Below are 19,642 nucleotides of genomic sequence, written 5' to 3' on the forward strand. Positions count from 1 at the left end.
AAATAGAGAGACATGCTCTTGATTGTGACCAAGCTCCTCCAAAAGCATCTTCAACCAAATTGCTTCTTTACTGGCTTGTGTAGCTGCTACATATTCTGCCTCTGTTGTGGATGTAGCCACAACTTACTGTAATTTTGAAACCCAGCTTCCAGCTCCACCAGTAACTTTGAACACATATCATGTAGTAGATTTGTTTTTATCAAAATCCCCTACATAGTCAGAATCTACATACCCATTGATTAGTAAGTTTGATCATCTGTAACATAATGTAACATTTGAGGTCCCTTTGATGTATCTCGGGATCCTCTTTACTGTATTCCAATGCTCTTTGCCTAGATTCGCCATGTACCGACTAACCACTCCCACTACCTGTGCAATGTATAGTCTTGTGCATATCATAGCGAACATTAAACTTCCCACTGCTTATGCATACGGTACTCGAGACATCTCCTTCATATCTTCTTCTTTGCTATGACTCATACTGGAGGATAATTTGAAGTTAATATGAAGAGGGGTAGAAATTGGCTTACAATCTTGCATGCTGAATCTTGACAATATCTCCTTCAAGTAATTCTTTTGTGAAAGCCAAATCTTCCTATTACTTCTGTCTCGGTGAATTTGCATCCCTATAATCTTGTTTGCTGATCCCAAGTCCATTTCAAATTCCCTAGCCAGTTGTGCCTTCAATTCTTCAATATGATATTTGTTGGGTCCTGCAACGAACATGTCATCCACATACAACAGCAATATAACAAAATCGTTATCACCAGACCTCTTGAAATAAGCACAAGGGTTTGCATTAAGTATGTTGTATCCAAGGCACATAATGAAGGAATCAAATCTCTTATACCAACACCTCGGCGCATGCTTTAGACCGTACAGAGATTTGTTCAACCTGCAAACCAAGTTATTATTTTATTTTTCTTCAAAACCTTCAGACTGGAGCATGTAAATTTCTTCTTCAAGATTTCCATGAAGAAAAGTTGTTTTAACATCTAGCTGCTCTAGATGTAAATTCAATGTAGCACACATTGCCAAGACTACTCGAACTGTTGTTAGTCGAACCACAGGAGAAACTATTTCATTGAAATCAATAACTTCTTTTTGAGCATATCCTTTGACCACCAGTCTTGCACGATACCTCTCTACTTGATCATCACCATTTCGCTTGATTTTGAAGACCCATTTGTTACCAATTGGCTTCCTTCCTTGTGGTAGTGGCACAAGGTCCCATGTATTATTTTTATGAAGGGCTTTGATTTCTTCTTGCATCGCCATCATCCACAGTGAAGCATCTGAGCTGTTTATTGCCTCCTGGTATGTTGATGGCTCACCGTCCTCTGTTAAAATACAGTATGCAATATTACTTTCTATAACATAATCTGAGTGCCAATTGGGACATATTCTCACACGATCTGATTGACGAGTTGTTGGAGCTTCAGAACTCTCTAGTTCTTGTTCATCATGTGCTGGTTCTGCTTCAGAAGAATCTCCTTGTTCAAAATCCTTTTCCACATGTATCTGTGTAGTCTTTGACTTTTCAATGCTATCATCGTCTTCTTTTCTTTGTAGCATATCTTCTATAAAGATAACATTCATGCTGATGATCACTTTGCGGGCAGTGGGATCCCACAAGCGATACCCCTTTACTCATTCAGCATACCCCAAGAATTTGCATTTCCTGGATTTTGGATTCAGCTTTGAAATTTCGTAGGAGTTGTACATCACGTACACTATACTTCCAAATATATGGAGGTTTGAATAATCAGCTGGTTTACCATTCCACATCTCCATTGGTGTCTTCAGCTCTATTGCAGTTGATGGAGCTCGATTCACCAAATAACAAGCGGTATTGACTGCTTCTACCCAGAATGATTTTTCTAGGCCTGCATCCCTCAACATTGCTCTTGTTCTTTCTAACAAGGTTCTGTTCATCCGCTCTGCCACTCCATTTTGTTGAGGAGTGTTCACCATTATGAACTGTCTTTTGATGTCTTCTTTCGTGCAAGAGTCATCAAATTCTTCACTTGTGTATTCTCCTCCATTATCTATTCTGAAACACTTGATCTTATTTCTAGAATAAAGTTCCACCCGCGCTTTGAAGTTTTTGAAAGTTGAAAACACATATGACTTATTCTTAATAGAATACACCTAACATCTCCTGAAGTAGTCATCAATGAATGAGACAAAGTATTTTGCTCCGCCTAGGGATGTAACTGGTGCTTGCCATACGTCAGAGTGAACCAATTCTAGAACACCTTTGCCTCTAGAATTTGATGTGTTGAATTTCAACCGGTGCTGCTTACTTGTTATGCAATGCTCACACAAAGTAAGTGATACCTTTGTTAAGCCTGGAAGTAGCTTTTGCTCCGCAAGGACTTTTATTCCTTGTTCTGACATGTGTCCAAGTTTTTTATGCCATATCATTGCAGAATCTGAACTACATGAGGCAACAGAGGCTTCTGCTTCTAGCAAAGTCTCTCCCTTCAGCATGTACAAGTTTGCTGCTGTCTTTTCGCCTTTCAGTACCATAAGCGCTCCACTGAACACCTTCATGATTCCTTTCCGTGTTTCAAACTTGCTTGCATTATTATCCAACAATCCGTAGGATAATAAATTTTTCTTTAGGCCTTTCACGTGTCGCACATCTCAAACAACTTTAATTATTCCATCATACATCTTCAATTTGCTGGTTCTCACGCCAACGATCTCCAAGGCATGATCATTGCAACTATAGACAAATCCTCCTGAGACAGGTTCATAATGATGAAACCATTCTCTTCTTGAGGTCATGTGATATGTTGTTCCCAAATCAATGAGTCATATATCTGCATATCTCTTTCTACCTTCCATAGTGGTTGACGCTTCACAACATAGAGTATCTCCATCATCTGAAGTGTTTGCGGTATTGCCTTGTGGATTGGAGTTTTTATTCAGACTCCAACAATCATTCTTCAAGTGACCCTTCTTTCCACAGTTGTAGCACTTTAAATTCTTCTTGCTTCTCGACTTTGATCTACCATGTTTGTGACTGCTGCTTTTGCCACGTTCTATTGATCTCCCTCTCATCGTTGTCAACGCTTCTGCTTGTTGCAGATTTACTTGTCTGTCTTCATTGTTCTTGTGTCTATTTTCTTATTGTAGAACAGCAACTGCAACGTCATCGAAGACTAGACTAGTGACATTATTGTTTGTCAAGTTGATGATGAGTTGATCATACGAATCAGGTAGACTTTGAAGTAGAAGTTCAGCACATTCTTGTCTCCTATTTTACAGCTTAAAGATGTAAGATAAGAAAATAAAGTGTTTAGTGTATTTAAGTGCTTCGTCACTGAAGTAGATTCTGACATCCGAAGAGTGTACAATTTCCTCTTAAGGAAAATTTTATTGTGCAGTGATGTGGCCTCATACAATTTGGTGAGATGATCTCATATCTACTTATTTGTCTTCTTCTCCTCGATGCTTGACAATACTTCATCTGCTAATGCTAGATGAAAGTTTGTCATAGCATTCCTGTCCATTTCGATCCATTTATTGTCATCTATGAAATACACCGGCCTTTCACTTATTATTGCTAGACAACCGTCTTTCCTCAGGATGACATTCATCTTCAATTTCCACAATGAGAAATTTCTCCATTGAATTTTTCAATATCAAATTTCGTTGCCATAACTTCTTTTACGGATAGCTCCCACTATTTCACTATCGTGAATAGTTCTTTGGAACCTTCAAAGAATGTGTATTAACTTCTTACTTTCTTATGTTGGAGGATCCACCTTTTGGTAGCAACCACAAAGACAATAAGCAGATATTACACACTCAAATCTAGCTCGGATACCAATTGTTGTGGAAGACGGTTATCGGATAGAGCAAAATCGCAACTAATAATTTGAGAAAATAAAAATGAAGATAAAAGAGACACAAAATTTACGTGGAAAACCCCTATGAGAAAATAGAAATTACAACTTCTCTCAATCTACCAAGGAGAAAACAATGATAATTCTCTCTTGATAAAAAAGAGAAAACAACTCTCAATAAACTCTTTACATTCTCTCTAGTATTGGAAGAAAGCTAGAATGCTTTGGGATGGATTTGAAGCTAAATGGGTTAGGGTATTTATAGTTGAAGCTTAAGGTCTAATCTTATAAATACCCTAAATTATAATGACTAAATTAGTTATTGACCCTTGCCAATTTTCCACAAAAGTATGCTATTTAATTTTCAAAAGCAGCCGACTGCTATAGCCAAATTTGACTTGATTTTCAATAATCTCCCACTTGAATATTTGATTGGAATAATCATATCATTACACCATTCTTTCTACCTTGTATCTTCATGTTGCTTACGTCTCTGACAGGCCACAGGAGGATCGACACCAGGTAAATTTATCAGTGTTGATTGCCTTCGTCATGAAATCTGCTATGTTGTCTTTGGTATGAATCTTCTACATACCTACTGTCCCTTCTTCCACCTTTTCACGAATAAAATGGTACTGAACTCGTATGTGCTTTGTCCTTGAATGAAATGTTGGATTCCTTGCTAGATGCAAGGCGCTTTGATTGTCACAAAATAGAGAGACATACTCTTGATTGTGCCCAAGCTCCTTCAAAAACATCTTCAACTAAATTGCTTCTTTATTGGCTTGTGTAGCTGCTACATATTCTGTCTTTGTTGTGGATGTAGCCACAACTGACTACAATTTTAAAACCCAGCTTACAGCTCCACCAGCAACTTTGAACACATATCCTATAGTAGATTTGCTTTTATCAAAATCCCCTGCATAGTCAGAATCTACATACCCATTGATTAGTAAGTTTTATCATCCGTAACATAATGTAACATTTGAGGTCCCTTTGATATATCTCAGGATCCTCTTTACTGTATTCCAATGCTCTTTGCCTGGATTCGCCATGTACCGACTAACCACTCTCACTGCTTGTGCAATGTATGGTCATGTGCATATCATAGCGAACATTAAACTTCTCACTACTGATGCATACGGTACTCGAGACATCTCATTCATCTCTTTTTCATTATTATGACTCATATTAGAGGATAATTTAAAGTTAATAGGAAGAGGGGTAGAAATTGGCTTACAATCTTGCATGTTGAATCGTGACAAGATCTTCTTCAAGTAATTCTTTTGTGAAAGCCAAATCTTCCTATTACTTCTGTCTCAGTGAATTTGCATCCCTAGAATCTTGTTTGCTGATCCCAAGTCCATCATTTCAAATTCTCTAGCCAGTTGTGCCTTCAATTCTTCAATATGATCTTTGTTGGGTCCTACAACTAACATGTCATCCACATACAACAGCAATATTACAAAATCGTTATCACCAGACCTCTTGAAATAAGCACAAGGTTATGCATTAAGTCTGTTGTATCCAAGGCACATAATGAATGAATCAAATCTCTTATACCAACACCTCGGCGTCTGCTTTAGACTATACAGAGATTTATTCAACCTGCAAACCAAGTTCTTCTTTTCTTTTTCTTCAAAACCTTCAGGCTGGAGTATGTAAATTTCTTCTTCAAGATTTCCATGAAGAAAAGCTGTTTTAACATCTAGCTGCTCTAGATGTAAATTCAATATAGCACACATTGCCAAGACTACTCGAACTGTTGTTAGTCGAACCACAGGAGAAAATATTTCATTTAAATCAATACATTCTTTTTGAGCATATCCTTTGACCACCAGTCTTGCACGATACCTCTCTACTTGATCGTCACCATTTGGCTTGATTTTGAAGACCCATTTGTTACCAATTTGCTTCCTTCCTTGTGGTAGTGACACAATGTCCCATGTATTATTTGTATGAAGGGCTTCGATTTCTTCTTGCATCGTCATCATCCACAGTGAAACATATGAGCTGTTTATTGCCTCCTGGTATGTTGATGGCTCACCGTCCTCTATTAAAAGATAGTATGCAATATTACCTTCTATAACATAATCTGAGTACCAATTGGGACGTATTCTCACACGATCTGATTGACGAGTTGTTAGAGCTTCAGAACTCTCTAGTTCTTGTTCATCATGTGCTGGTTCTGCTTCAGAAGAATCTCCTTATTCAAAATCCTTTTCCATATGTATCTGTGTAGTCTCTGACTTTTCAGTGCTATCATCGTCTTCTTTTCTTTGTAGCTTATCTTCTACAAAGATAACATCCCTGCTGATGATCACTTTACGGGCAGTGGGATCCCACAAACGATACCCCTTTACTTCATCAGCATACCCCAAGAATTTGCATTTCCTGGATTTTAGATCCAGCTTTGAAATTTCTTGGGAGTTGTGCATCACGTACACTATACTTCCAAATACATGGAGGTTTGAATAATCAGCTGGTTTACCAGTCCACATCTCCATTGGTGTCTTCAGCTCTATTGCAGTTGATGGAGCTCGATTCACCAAATAACAAGCATTATTGACTGCTTCTACCCATAATGATTTTTCTAGGCCTGCATCCCTCAACATTGCTCTTGTTCTTTCTAACAAGGTTCTGTTCATCCGCTCTGCCACTCCATTTTGTTGAGGAGTGTTCGCCACTGTGAACTATCTTTTGATGTCTTCTTTTGTGCAAAAGTCATCAAATTCTTCACTTGTGTATTCTCCTCCATTATTTGTTCTGAAACACTTGATCTTATTTCTAGAATCAAGTTCCACCCGCGCTTTGAAGTTTTTGAAAGTTGAAAACACATCTGACTTCTTCTTAATAGGATACACCCAACATCTCCTGGAGTAGTCATCAATGAATGAGACAAAGTATTTTGCTCTGCCTAGGGATTTAACTGGTGCTTGCCATACGTCAGAGTGAACCAATTCTAGAACACCTTTGCCTCTAGAATTTGATGTGTTGAATTTCAACCGGTGCTGCTTACTTGTTATGCAATTCTCACACAAAGTAAGTGATACCTTTGTTAAGCCTGGAAGTAGTTTTGCTCCGCAAGGACTTTTATTCCTTGTTCTGACATGTGTCCAAGTTTCTGATGCCATAGCATTGCATAATTTGAACTATATGAGGCAAAAGAGGATTCTGCTTCTAGCAAAGTCTCTCCCTTCAGCATGTACAAGTTTGTTGCTATCTTTTGGCCTTTCAGTACCATAAGCGCTCCACAGAACACTGTCATGATTCATTTCCGTGTTTCAATCTTGCTTGCATTATTATCCAACAATCCGTAGGATAATAAATTTTTCTTTAGGCCTTTCACGTGTCACACATCTCGAACAACTTTAATTGTTCCATCATATATCTTCAATTTGATGGTTCCCACGCCAACGATCTCCAAGGCATGATCATTACAACTATAGACAGATCCTCCTGAGACAGGTTCATAATGATGGAATCATTCTCTTCTTGAGGTCATGTGATATGTTACTCCCGAATCAATGAGCCATATATCTGCATATCTCTTTCTACATTCCACGGTGGTTGACGCTTCACAACATAAAGCATCTTCATCATCTGAAGTGTTTGCGGTATTGCCTTGTGGATTTGAGTTTTTATTCAGACTCCAACAATCATTCTTCAAGTGACCATTCTTTCCACAGTTGTAGCACTTTAAATTCTTCTTGCTTCTTGACTTTGATCTACCATGTTTGTGACTGCTTCTTTGGCCACGTTCTATTGATCTCCCTCTCATCATTGTCAACGCTTCTGCTTGTTGCAGATTTACTTGTCTGTCTTCCTTGTTCTTGCGCCTATTTTCTTCTTGTAGAATAGCAGCTACAACGTCATCGAAGACTAGACTGATGGCATTACTGTTTGTCAAGTTGATGATGAGTTGATCATACGAATCAGGTAGACTTTGAAGTAGAAGTTCAGCACGTTCTTGTTCTCCTATTTTACAGCTTAAGGATGTAAGCTGAGAAAATAAAGTGTTCAATATATTTAAGTGCTCCGTCACTGAAGTAGATTCTGCATCCGGAGAGTGTACAATTTCCTCTTAAGAAAAATTTTATTGTGCAGCGATGTGGCCTCATACAATTTGGTGAGATGATCACATATCTCCTTAGCTGTCTTCTTCTCCTCGATGCTTGACAATACTTCATCTGCTAATGATAGATGAAAGTTTGCCATAGCATTCTCGTCTATTTCGATCCATTTATTGTCATCTATGAAATCCACCGGCCTGCACATAGTGATGTTTTTGTTCTTATTTTGATGTCCTTCACGAGTTATTAATGGAAATGTTTCTTGTTATTAGATATTTACATTCAAAAGGAATCATTTACTGTGATTTAAAACCATCGAACATCCTTTTGGACGAGAATGGCCATACAAAGGTATCCATCCCCTATTACTAATGTAATGTTGAGTGTCTATTACCTACTTCCTATGCAATTTTCAGATTTTAGCATTCATTTGATGCAGTTATGTGACTTTGAACTTGCAAGAAAGTTGCGTGATATATCTAAAACACCTTCTTCCATGGTAGCTTTTTGTGGCCTTTGTAACATTCTATGCGTATAAATGAGCTACATTAGAAATTTTTTCAGTTTATTTTACATTTCTATGTTGTTCATTATTGTGCTTTCTATGCACTTGTTTAGCTGACACAAGCAAAGCGAGGAACACCTTGTTATATGGCTCCTGAATCGTTTGAGGATGGAGGTGTCTATTCTTTTGCATCTGATTTTTGGGCCCTAGGTTGTGTACTATTCGAGTGTTATACAGGGAGGCATCCTTTCGTAGGAAGTAGGAAGAGAATTCACTCAACTTGTAAAGTCCGTTATCTCAGATCCAACTCCTCCCCTCCCAGGAAATCCAAGCCCTTCTTTTGTCAATAATGTTAATTCTCTGCTGATCAAAGATCCAGCTGAGAGAATAAAGTGGTATGAGCTTTTTATACATGCCTTTTGGAGGACTAAATTTTCTCTAGTACCTTTACTTCCTCTGCCCGCTTTTGAAAATATGATTGAGTTATATGCTAAACCATATCTCTCATAGCGTAACAGATCTCAAAGCAAGACCCCTCCTAAATATAGGGAACAAGATTCAAAAGGGGCTTCAAGAAAAGATGAGAATTCTCTTGTGGGTTTAAGAGTCCATGAGACAGTAGTTAAGGGTACACCAATTGGCCGTAAGACTCAAACAAAGGCTTCTGGAAGAGTAGCGGAGGAGAAGAATAAAGATCAATCCAGTGCTATTAAGAGTGTTAACAACTTGAGGTTATCTAGAATAACCAAAACAAACTTACAGAAGGAGAATGAAAAGGAAAATTACCGCAGGCCCCTTCCAAATAGCTCCGAGAAGGAATCTGAAGTTAAAATGGAGAATACTGATATGGAACTTGATTTTGATGAGAACACTGAAGAGGATGTGCCTGATGAACCTGATGGAACAAATGCCCCCACTTGTACGACTTAAGGACAATTTTCAAGTCAGAATAGGCAACAACTCAAAGTGGAAGAAAGGGATGATAAAATGGACCAAGTGAGCAATTTGTCTGCCTCAGATGAATCTAAAGCTGATGAGCAGAAATCATCTTCCAATCATATTGAAGTGGCTGCGACACCTCCAAGTGTCAGTTCCCAACACAGAAACCAGAGAATTAAGGAAAGTCCAGTATCTGCTCTTGAGTCTGACAGTTCAAAATCATCCAATAAGAATTCCCAAGTTCTTTGGCATCCTTCCGATCTTTCTGTAAGACCTGTAATGCCAAGTAGAAAAGCTGACAAATTGTTAGAGGTAATTCCTTTACTACCATTTGACGCATTGCAACCTTCTTTGTAAAGATGTCAAAGGAACAATTGGATGTACTCAACAATAAGATCATGGCAATATTCGGTGGAAATGCTAGAATCAGCGAGAAGCAAAATGTGATTAGATACCTTGAGATGCTTAGCAATAATGCAGATGCAACCAATATCTTGACTAATGGTCCAATAATGCTCATGCTTGTCAAAATGCAGGCAGTCCAAGACTTCAGCTTTGCGTGTTCAACTTGCTTCAGTGATTGGTTTGTTGATTCTCCATTCTACTTCTATTGAAGATGACCTTGCAAATTCTGGAATTTTAGGTGCACTTACTGATGGTCTTAGAGATAGGCAGGAAAAAGTGAGAAGATTTTCTATGGCTGCTTTAGGTGAATTACTTTTTTATATTTCCACTCAGAATGAACACTCAAGAGACAACAACCCAACTGAATTTCCATCAAAGGACAACAAGCCAGTATGTGGTTGGCAGGTTTGTTTTCATGTACCATTACTTTAAAATTATAGATTGTATACCACATTAGTGGAGTCTTGATTTTTTACAGTGTTGATTGCATACTGGATGAGTGAAATTTTTGATTTTCTATGATGTTGCTTCCAATGTTTCCTTGCTATGAACAAGTCATAAACTACTAAAATATAATTTTAATAGAAAGTTGTGAAGCTTTCTACATGTACCTTAAGAGAACTGTTGCTTGTGCGTACTCTTATTCCTGCTATGTTTTATTTCCCTGCCAATTTTCATTTTTTTAAAATTATTTGTAAGGAGTTTCTTCCGTTCGTGTCAGGTTCCAAATTCATTGATTTCATTGGTGTCATCAGTTTTACGTAAAGGAGAGGATGATATGACTCAACTTTATGCACTAAGGACAATTGAAAACATTTGCAGTCAAGGAGGATATTGGCAGCTCGTTTCACTAGCCTGCATGTGATCAATAACCTGTGTTATATTTATCATGCTGCAGGGAAGCAGGAGAGCATGAGGCTAACTGCAGGATCTTGTTTGGTTCGCCTTGCTCGTTTAGGTCCTCAAACTCGAAGTATTCAGTCAATTATGGATAAACTTTCACTCAAGGACGTTGCATCTACTCTTATCAAAGGCAGTCTGCGCAAGCAGCAAATCAGCTTAAATCTTCTAAATTTGTCCATGCTTGGAAGCCATCTGTTCTCAAATATAGGACGGTACCTTCTACCTTCGGTGGAGGAAAGGAATCTAGTGCCTAGTCTTGTATCTTTTATCGAGCAGGGAAGTGAAGTTTTGCGGGGAAAAACACTTGTTTTTGTTGCTCTTATTTGTAAGAATGGTGAGAGGTGGTTACCACAATTCTTTTGCAACGCAAGGTTACTCCCTACAGTGGACAGACTGGCAAAAGAGAAGGATAACTTTATACAGCAGTGCTTGGATGCATTTCTTCTTGTTGTGGCATCTACCATTCCCAACTTACTGGATGCTATAACTGGACAAATTCAGCAAATGATGGGTGGAAGACGACAGATCTCTGCCCTTATGAGTCGTTCTGCTCCAAAGAACAATATTCATTTGTTTCCTGTTGTTCTTCATCTTCTTGGAAGCATGCCGTTCAGAAACAGAGTGGTTACTCATCGGGTCTTGTAGCAGTTGGCCAATCTTATCCAAATTGTGGAGACACCATTTCAAGTAAGTAGTATCTGAGCCATTGTTTATGGTCAAAAGGACTGAACTTTTCCCAGCACATCTTCATTACTCTATACAAAGTTGATATACAGTTCCAACTAGTAACTATAAAGTACATATATACTGTTGGGGCTTGACCTGTCTGTTAAAATATGTTGGGGATTTTGAATAACATGTCACTTGCCGGGTCTATTTGTAGTATGTACCTTGTCTTTTGGCCAACATTAAAAAGAGAATCAGAAAAAAGGGAGATAAATTGGGAAAATGTCTGTTGCAAGTAGTAAACAATGCCCATACAGCCACTGTGCAAACTTTGTGTTAGAAATTTCTAAGACAGGCCTCTAAAAAGCATGTTTTGGGAATATTGCAATAGAAGTTTCTATCAAACTGTTTCAGCAGTGATAGACTGATAGTTCTGTTAGCTTTCTTCCTCCATTACCGCAATTTCTTGGCCCTAGAATCAATACTGAAGTGGACAGAGTAGCTTCTTTGCTTTCTTATGCCAAAATATTAATAAATAAGATAAATAATCATAAGTAATAAATATTCTACGTATGTTAAACTCCGAATATACTATGATTTTATAATTTAGTTCAGATGCATACCATGGTATCAAAGGCCCTATATCTGTTTGTTATTCCTGTCTTATTCCTTCTGAATCTGTAACCAGTAGGTCACTTTATCTTTGGTTTACACATGATAGGACCTTTTACATCTGCTTGTAGATTTCATATGGTCATTGGCTTCACTTATCAATTGAAATACCGGCATTGACTATCCTTTCCATTGATCAGGGACGAGATGACTTCCAAATAACATTGTTACGAGTTCTGGAGTCTATACCTGAGGAATCTCCAGTAATCCTCGAAAGTCCCAAAATTTTTATCCGAGGAATTCTCCCTAGCCTGGCAGTTCTTTACAAGGGCAATATTGATGGTAATGCCAGATTTTTGTGCCTCAAAATTACGTTTGATGTGATGGTCATCTTCTTGAATGAACCTTCATTAAAAGATCAACTGTCAAAGGATCTGTAACTGATATCTAACTTTCTTCCTCTCTACCCATCCTTGGTTGAAGATGAAGATCCCATTCCCATGTATGCACAGAAGCTTCTAGTGATGCTAATTGAGTTTGGTTACATTAAAATCTCCGATATTTCAGACCTCAAAATGGTCTCGAAATGTTTCGAATTTTTGCTTGGTGATCTGACAAATGCAAATGTAAACAATGTGAAACTGTGTCTAGCTTTGGCTTCTGCTCCAGAAATGAACTCTAAGTTACTTTCGCAGCTAAAAGTGGTTCGCAAGATTGGAAATCTTTTGGAGTTTGTATATGCCAAGGATATGGAAGATTTTATAGAACCAACTCTTGGCTTGTGTAGGGCTTTTCTTCTACACTCTGTAGGCGGTAGAAAAGGTTTTGTTTATACAGATCCTGCACTTTTAGGCGACGGTACTTCCGAGCCAAGTGCTCAAATTGATCTGCATCACTGCATGCGAGATATAATGGATTTTGGGAGCAATGTTAGAGTCTCGCTGGAGTTAAGTGCATCTCAAGAAGCAAGCATTGCAGATATAGCCTCTGAATGTATCATATTTTTGCTCAAGGCAGCTCCAAGGGAAGCAACAACAGCATTCCTAACTAATCTTCCAAAAGCAGGTTCGATACTCGAGTCCTGGCGCAAGGGCGTCTCTCACTTGATCTTGCAGCGGATACTACACGCTATCGGCTATTCCTGTAGGCAATACCTGTCACATGCCATGATACTATCAAGATCGAAACCCGAAATTACACGGATCGAACGCATTGTTTCCGAGCTGAAAAACTCTAGTACACCTGGATTAGCTAATGTTGCTGCCCTTGTACTCTCGGAGTTGCAGCGGCTGCCGCGGTGCATTTGAGCTTCTCAAGGTTACCCAACTTCGTCTCCTGCTTGTTTTCTTTTATACATTGATAGATTCTGAGACTTACTCTCTCAAATGTCACCGGCCATTGTAGAATACTGATTTCTCCGGAGGATATAAACGTATTTATGAAGCTTTGAACAATGGTGGTCAAAAAGATCCATGTTGGAGGTCACGTATATTTTTATTCGCTTATGTTCTCGGCCTGTAACTGTATCGGTATGATCCATGCATACGTTGTATCGTCATTGATATGTTCAATTTACTATATTTTTGGTTGAAAAATTAATGTACCTGTTTAGAATCCATACTTTGGCCCAGCTGTGTAACCTACTCCGATCTTCGGCAATCATTGAAAAGAAAAGACAGATGTGCTGAAAACGTCAGTGCTGTCAAAGCCTTTTGCACCTAAAAGATTTGAATGATACAATGATCTATTATTCCCATAAAAATATTTTGTCTACGGGTGAATATCCGATTGAGTTAAGTCGAGTAATAAAATTTTGAGTTATTCGAGTTGGCGAGTTGTATTTTATAACTTAAACTTCAATTTTTTTTAATCAAATCGAGTTTGTAAAATTTGAGTTGAGTCAAATTTTCGAGTTTATATACAAATTTAATTATAATTATTTATATTATTATGGTATGGATTGGTTCCATTTTATAAACTTTCTTTATCCGTGTGTGTGTATATATATATATATATTTCTTTTTACATTATAATGTTAGTTAATAAACTAAATAAAATCCAAAATTATAAAATATATTTATATTATTATATTTCAAAGAAGGTATTTTGAGGGTAAAATATTGATATGAACATAAATGAGTCAATAAACTAATGAGAAAAAACAATTTACAAACAATTGTAGTCAAAAGATCAAATTGAGTAAAATCTAAAATTAATGGACTAAATTAAAAAAGAGTACATTTTTGGTAAAAAAATAAGAATTGAAGTTATATGGATATTTTATAGTGATAGGGAAACATGTTATTCAAATTTGATTAAAAATAAACTTAAAACGAATGATGAATTGAATAAATAAGGAAATCATGAAAAGTTGAGGGACCAAATTAAAAAATATAAAATTTATTATTAAAAATAGGAATTAAAAATACATAGTTATTCTATTGTGGTTTAAGAACATATGGTTCAAGTTTAATAAAAAAACTTAAAATAAAAGAATAATTGAAGAAATACAAAAATTACAGACTAAATTACAAAACTGTTAAAATAATAATTTAAATTTTTTATTTTTCAATTAACTCAAAATTTTTAAATCACTCGAAGTCAAACTTAAAAATTAATTTATTAATTTGAATGTACTCAAACAACGTGAATAAATCGACTCAAATTACTTGAAATAAAAAAAAATCGTTTTGGACTCACCTAGTTCTGACTATTGTTTACATGATCTTTAATGGACAGGCTATCTTTTAAATAAGGGAAATTATACTATTCATCACTCAATTATTTGATTCCTCTTATTTTAGTTAATAAAGTTTAAAATATTGCAATTCAGTCATTAAACTTTTGAATTGTTATTATTTTGACTACTCCGATTTATTTTATTAATATTGTCAATGATATGATGTTTATTATTATTATTGTTACACAGGATTAAAATAAAAATAAATTAAATTGAAACTTTAAATTATATATCAAACCCTATATTGAACTCTAAATAACAACCTTACAGCCCTTAAATTCCAAATTCAAACCCTAAACGTCAAATAACAACAACAACCCTAAATCGGGGGGGGGGGGGGGGAGGGACAGCCCCACACCAACCCACGGTGTAATTCACCTTTCCATCATGTCATTCGCTTGGTGGACTTTGAGCATGTACTTGAAGTGGAAAGATTCCCTTTCCAAACTAGTCAAATAGGCAAAAACTTTTATTCTCTGCAACCAATCATTGTCCTTTTTGTCTCTTCTTCCTCTCTTTATTCTTTCTCTATTACCAAGCTTCGAACCTTACTCCAATTCTCGACATTGCACTTCATTTTAATATTTCAAGGTAACATTCTTCTTCCTCTTTCCTTGATCATTCTACTGACCTTAAAAGCTCTATGATGGAGAAGCTAAGGAAGTGTGAGGAACATCCAAACTTAATAGCAAGGAGAAAGTTTGAGTCTCTTTTGCTGAGAAAACAGGGCTAATACACACCTGACTTCATGATTTAGCGTAATGTGTTGGATTGGTTGCTTAACTGATGTATTATGTGTGTTTTTGTTCTCCACATGCTTTTTGAAGCTTCATTAATGATGGTGTTAAACATCCGTTTTAAGGTGTTAATTTTGAAACTGGCCCTTTTGTTTCAAAACTCGAGGTTTATGATGAAGGTTTTTTCCATTTATTTTGGGCCCAAATGATTATAGACCTAGTTTGGTTCCCTTAAAACTCCTAAAATGGTCTTTCAGGCCTAATGTGAAGTCTAAGTATGAAAATCCCTTTACATGTATCAAATTACCAAAACATATAAAATTACCAAACTTTCCTTGCGACGACCGATATATCCCTTATAGATAATGGTTTAAATTCGAGTATTTTATTTGAATTTATTAGATATAACATGAAAGTCTTTTAGTTCAAATTTGAATTTAATCCGATAAAATTAATTTTATGGAGATAAAAATATATATTTCTTTCACCAATGCCCCGCCCGAAATCCAAGGTAAAATCCATAATGCTTAGATGAGGTCATCGTTTTCTGTAATTTGTACCACTTGCTTTTATTACAGAAAATGGTTAAAATATTTTCGGATCATTTTAAAATATAGAAGGATATCTTCCAAGGTGTTCTTTAAGAAAATAAAATATTTGCTTAGATGTATACAGAGCTATCTTCTCCCCCATTCAATATTTTGGGTACTTACAAGAATACAATATAAACATATTTCTCTGACCTCTTGCTACCTAAGCTGTCTGCAAATGAATATTCGGATCCGAACTCGTTTGTACAGATCCGGTGGCTTCTCCCTCTTCTGAGGGAAAATCGTCTGCATGCAATTCAGGTTGATTAAGGCTTCTGACAAACTCGGTGAATGAAGGAAAATGCTCCGGCGAGAAGAAATGAGCTCCCATTCTATGATAAGTGAATAGGTTAACTGGATTCTCACCCAACATGTTTTTCTTGATCTGCTCTAAACCACCAGAGGCCAGGTTCTGTCCGGCAACCTCAACCCCGTGCTCGTTGCAAGTTGTTCGGATTTGTGCAAGTAATGATTCAGGGCTTGAGAGAGAATCGTGTGGCTGGTGCTCGTCCGACAGGTCCATTCCTGGTAAGATGATTTTGCATGAATTCCTTGCAAACATCTCTGCAACTGCTTCATAGCCATTTCTCGAGGCAGTGTTGTAGAAGCCTGCTGTCAGTTCGGAAGGGTGTGCCCGGGTTTTGTTCCAAGAGTGGATCAGTGGGACTTTCCCATAAACAACGACTTCAGAACCGCCAAAAATTGAAGAGGCAATAGAGAGGAGACGATTTCCATGAGATACGAGCTCACTCGAGTACCAGGAAAGGAAGAAGTCGCCATAAGGACTTTCCCAAGACCCACCGTGATCGTTGAAGAAGTTATTTGGTGCCTGATCATAAGTAGGGGAATCATGTGGACCATCTAGTCCCCATAACGGATTTCCATTTGCTTCAGCATGTTGCTTAAGGTGGTTAAGCATGTTCGTGTCGTAACATTGGAACTCCCCCACACCCGTAATTGTGCCACTCTTGGCAGGCTTGTGGTGAGAGGGATATCGGAGCTCACCATCTGGCCCGAGACCCATCGAGATTGCCTGGAAAACCACAAATCAGAAGCCATTAGCACACCAAAACAGGGTCTACCGCTCATTTAACCAAGTTATTCACCAGACAAAAACTTCTTACCGTGATTGTAGATCCGATGAAAGGTGAGAATGTAGACTTAAAGCTCTCACAAAAGTCCCGGTAAACTTGAAGTGGAGTCTTTCCATCAAGAACAGAAAGATCATCAACAGCCAGGGATAGACATTCTCGATAATGCTGCCCCGACCGATCTGTAAAGAAGATACTCGATTGGGATTCCCCAATCTTCATTACCCACTTCGGAAGCGGAATTCTCTGTTGAACGGATGCATGGAAGCAGAGCGATACATGGAGCTTCAGACCCGCTTTCTGAACCATCTCTGCAACAGCGAGATAGCCCAACCAGTCATACTTTCCCATCTCGTTCTCGACAACTCCCCACCAAACAGGCAATTCAACACCTTCCACACCCAAAAGCTTCAAAGCTTTCAGTCCGGCTCCGATCGCCCGTGCATGGTTTACGGTATTGTCATCCGATACCGTATCTAGAGGCAGACCGACGAATAGTCTTAACTTATCAAGCTGAAAAATGAACCAAAATTCACGCAATCAGCGTAAACAAACACTGTTGTTTATCAATTCAATGATCCTATTTTTCCCCAGCCAGAACCTACACTTCCATACATTCAAGAATCGAATGAAAATAATAAAAACATAAATCAAAATACCTTCAATCCATCACTACAACAAGCTTAAGTAACTATGAATATGCCAAAACACATAGCAATCTTTATTTAGTTCCTCTACAAGCATTGATATGAAAATAGCAAGTTTCTTCACACTTTACCAACAAAAAAATGTGCAAATTTGAGGACTAAATATGTACTTAAAGTGGTTTGATTGTCAAAATTGAAAGATTGGTTACCAAAATAGAATCCGCACATAGTTAAGTGATATTTAACCTTAAAATAAATGGGTTTTATTATCTAAATCTACCCAAAACAGAGCTTAAAATACTCCAAACACTCCCAACTTTATAAATTTAAAACAAGCAAATCAAACCAATTATCCCTTTTTTTAACAATAAAATTCCCACATTTGGGGGAAGGAAAATAAAATAAAAGGAAACTTACAGATTTAGAACTTGTAGAAAACTTGGCCTCAAGAATGGGTTCAGAGTGGACAGCTTTCACCGTAAATCTGAGCCCAGCTTTTCTCAACCTCGAAAATTGAGTATCGAAAGAAACCTTGTCTGGTTTCCGAGAAAATAATTTGTTTTTATCATTAGTTTTCCCAAAACAAGACCTTAAATCCCTGCACCCTAATTCTGTTTTACAAACTTCTGCTTGTGAAGAACTCATTAGCCAAACCTCCATTTCCACTGAAAACTCGAACTAGAAATACCTTCGAGAGGCTTTTCTCTTTCGGATCCAGAGATAAAAACTGAAACAAAGGATACCCAAACTAAAAATCAAGGCTTTAACGGAGATTTACACAGAAAACCCTAAAAAAGATGGGAATTTGGTTTGGATTTGAGAACATTGGTGAGAGGTTGGGTCCCTTATATAGAAGGCTGCTTGCCAAAAAAATCAAAAATGGTGTATCTGCCACGCGTAGGCCTTAGAGTGTGCCAGCCGTTTTTCTTTATTTTATTCACGCTTTTAAAAATATATTTTACTATCTGTTTCGGTCTGCTAAAAGAATACCGTGTGAAGTGGTAGATTCCGCTGTTGAAAATATAGTATTCTAAAATTTAATAATTTAATTCTTTTATTCATTCTTATACTACTTGCATTTTGTAGATTTACTCTAATTTAATTGTTTTTAATTTTAAAATTATAGTTATAAGCTAAACTATATAATTTTTTAATCTAAAAAATGAAATTATAATATTAATTTGGGTAAACTACACTAAATTATTACTTTTATTATTTATTATTTAACTCTTTTGTTCAAAATCATACATAATATTATTTTTTATTTCATTTTGATAACTCATTGTTAACAAAAACAATTATTTTTCAATGATGTGTGGTATTATCTTATGGTGGCATATTAGCACTACTGTTAATTTTTTAATAGCATAGGATCAAAATGAAGCCTAAATTAAATATTAAATATGATTTTGAAAAATAGTAATAAAATTAATAGTTTGGTAGTAAACATGTAGTTTACCCTATTCATTTTTAGTATATAAATTACAGGTTTAGTTTATATTTCTTGATTTAATTATATATTTCAATTACTGTAGAAGAAGAAAATAAAAATATCCAACTACGCCTAAGTAAGCAGATCGATGCGGCCATTTCCCAAACCTCACAACACTGTTAAACAAATCAAACCCATTGTTTTTTAACCAAATAAAAAGAATAAGAAAAGAAAAAAACTTTTCCTCCGACATTAATTTTGTGGACGAGGTGGGTGAGTCAACTCGGTTGGTATTGGGGACAATTAGGGGTGTGCAAATCCGGGTATCCGATTTTCGGGTACTTGAAACTTTCGGGTTGACGATTTTTCGACCTGTGTCTCGACTCGGATGTTACGGGTACCCGATAATCGGGTATTCGGATTTTGCGGGTACCCGATACCCGAT

At 37.0% G+C, this 19,642-nt stretch overlaps 1 protein-coding gene and 1 pseudogene across 4 annotated transcripts; one reads left to right on the plus strand and one right to left on the minus strand.

Annotated features, from left to right (window-relative positions):
* Nucleotides 1-450: 450 nt before the first annotated feature.
* On the minus strand, nucleotides 451-18,570 carry LOC120201872 (inactive beta-amylase 9-like). Of its 4 annotated transcripts, XM_039202403.1 has the most exons (6): nucleotides 18,183-18,570; nucleotides 17,152-17,631; nucleotides 16,191-17,060; nucleotides 13,057-13,062; nucleotides 3,748-3,754; nucleotides 2,149-2,161 (listed from the first exon to the last, which is right to left on the minus strand). In XM_039202403.1, the coding sequence occupies exons 1-3, from the start codon at nucleotides 18,423-18,425 to the stop codon at nucleotides 16,191-16,193; spliced, it is 1,593 nt and encodes a 530-aa protein (XP_039058334.1). In that variant the 5' UTR covers nucleotides 18,426-18,570; the 3' UTR covers nucleotides 2,149-2,161; nucleotides 3,748-3,754; nucleotides 13,057-13,062. The 4 variants fall into 4 exon arrangements, with proteins under 4 accessions (XP_039058332.1, XP_039058334.1, XP_039058331.1 ...); XM_039202401.1 differs by lacking the exons at nucleotides 2,149-2,161; nucleotides 3,748-3,754; nucleotides 13,057-13,062 and adding exons at nucleotides 451-464; nucleotides 6,693-6,700; XM_039202400.1 differs by lacking the exons at nucleotides 2,149-2,161; nucleotides 3,748-3,754; nucleotides 13,057-13,062 and adding exons at nucleotides 15,200-15,215; nucleotides 15,998-15,999.
* Nucleotides 8,180-13,267, plus strand: LOC120201943 (annotated as a pseudogene).
* Nucleotides 18,571-19,642: the final 1,072 nt, after the last annotated feature.

Source organism: Hibiscus syriacus, unplaced genomic scaffold, assembly GCF_006381635.1.
Source record: "Hibiscus syriacus cultivar Baekdansim isolate YM2019G1 unplaced genomic scaffold, ASM638163v2 tig00008013_pilon, whole genome shotgun sequence".
Taxonomy (NCBI): Eukaryota; Viridiplantae; Streptophyta; class Magnoliopsida; order Malvales; family Malvaceae; genus Hibiscus; species Hibiscus syriacus.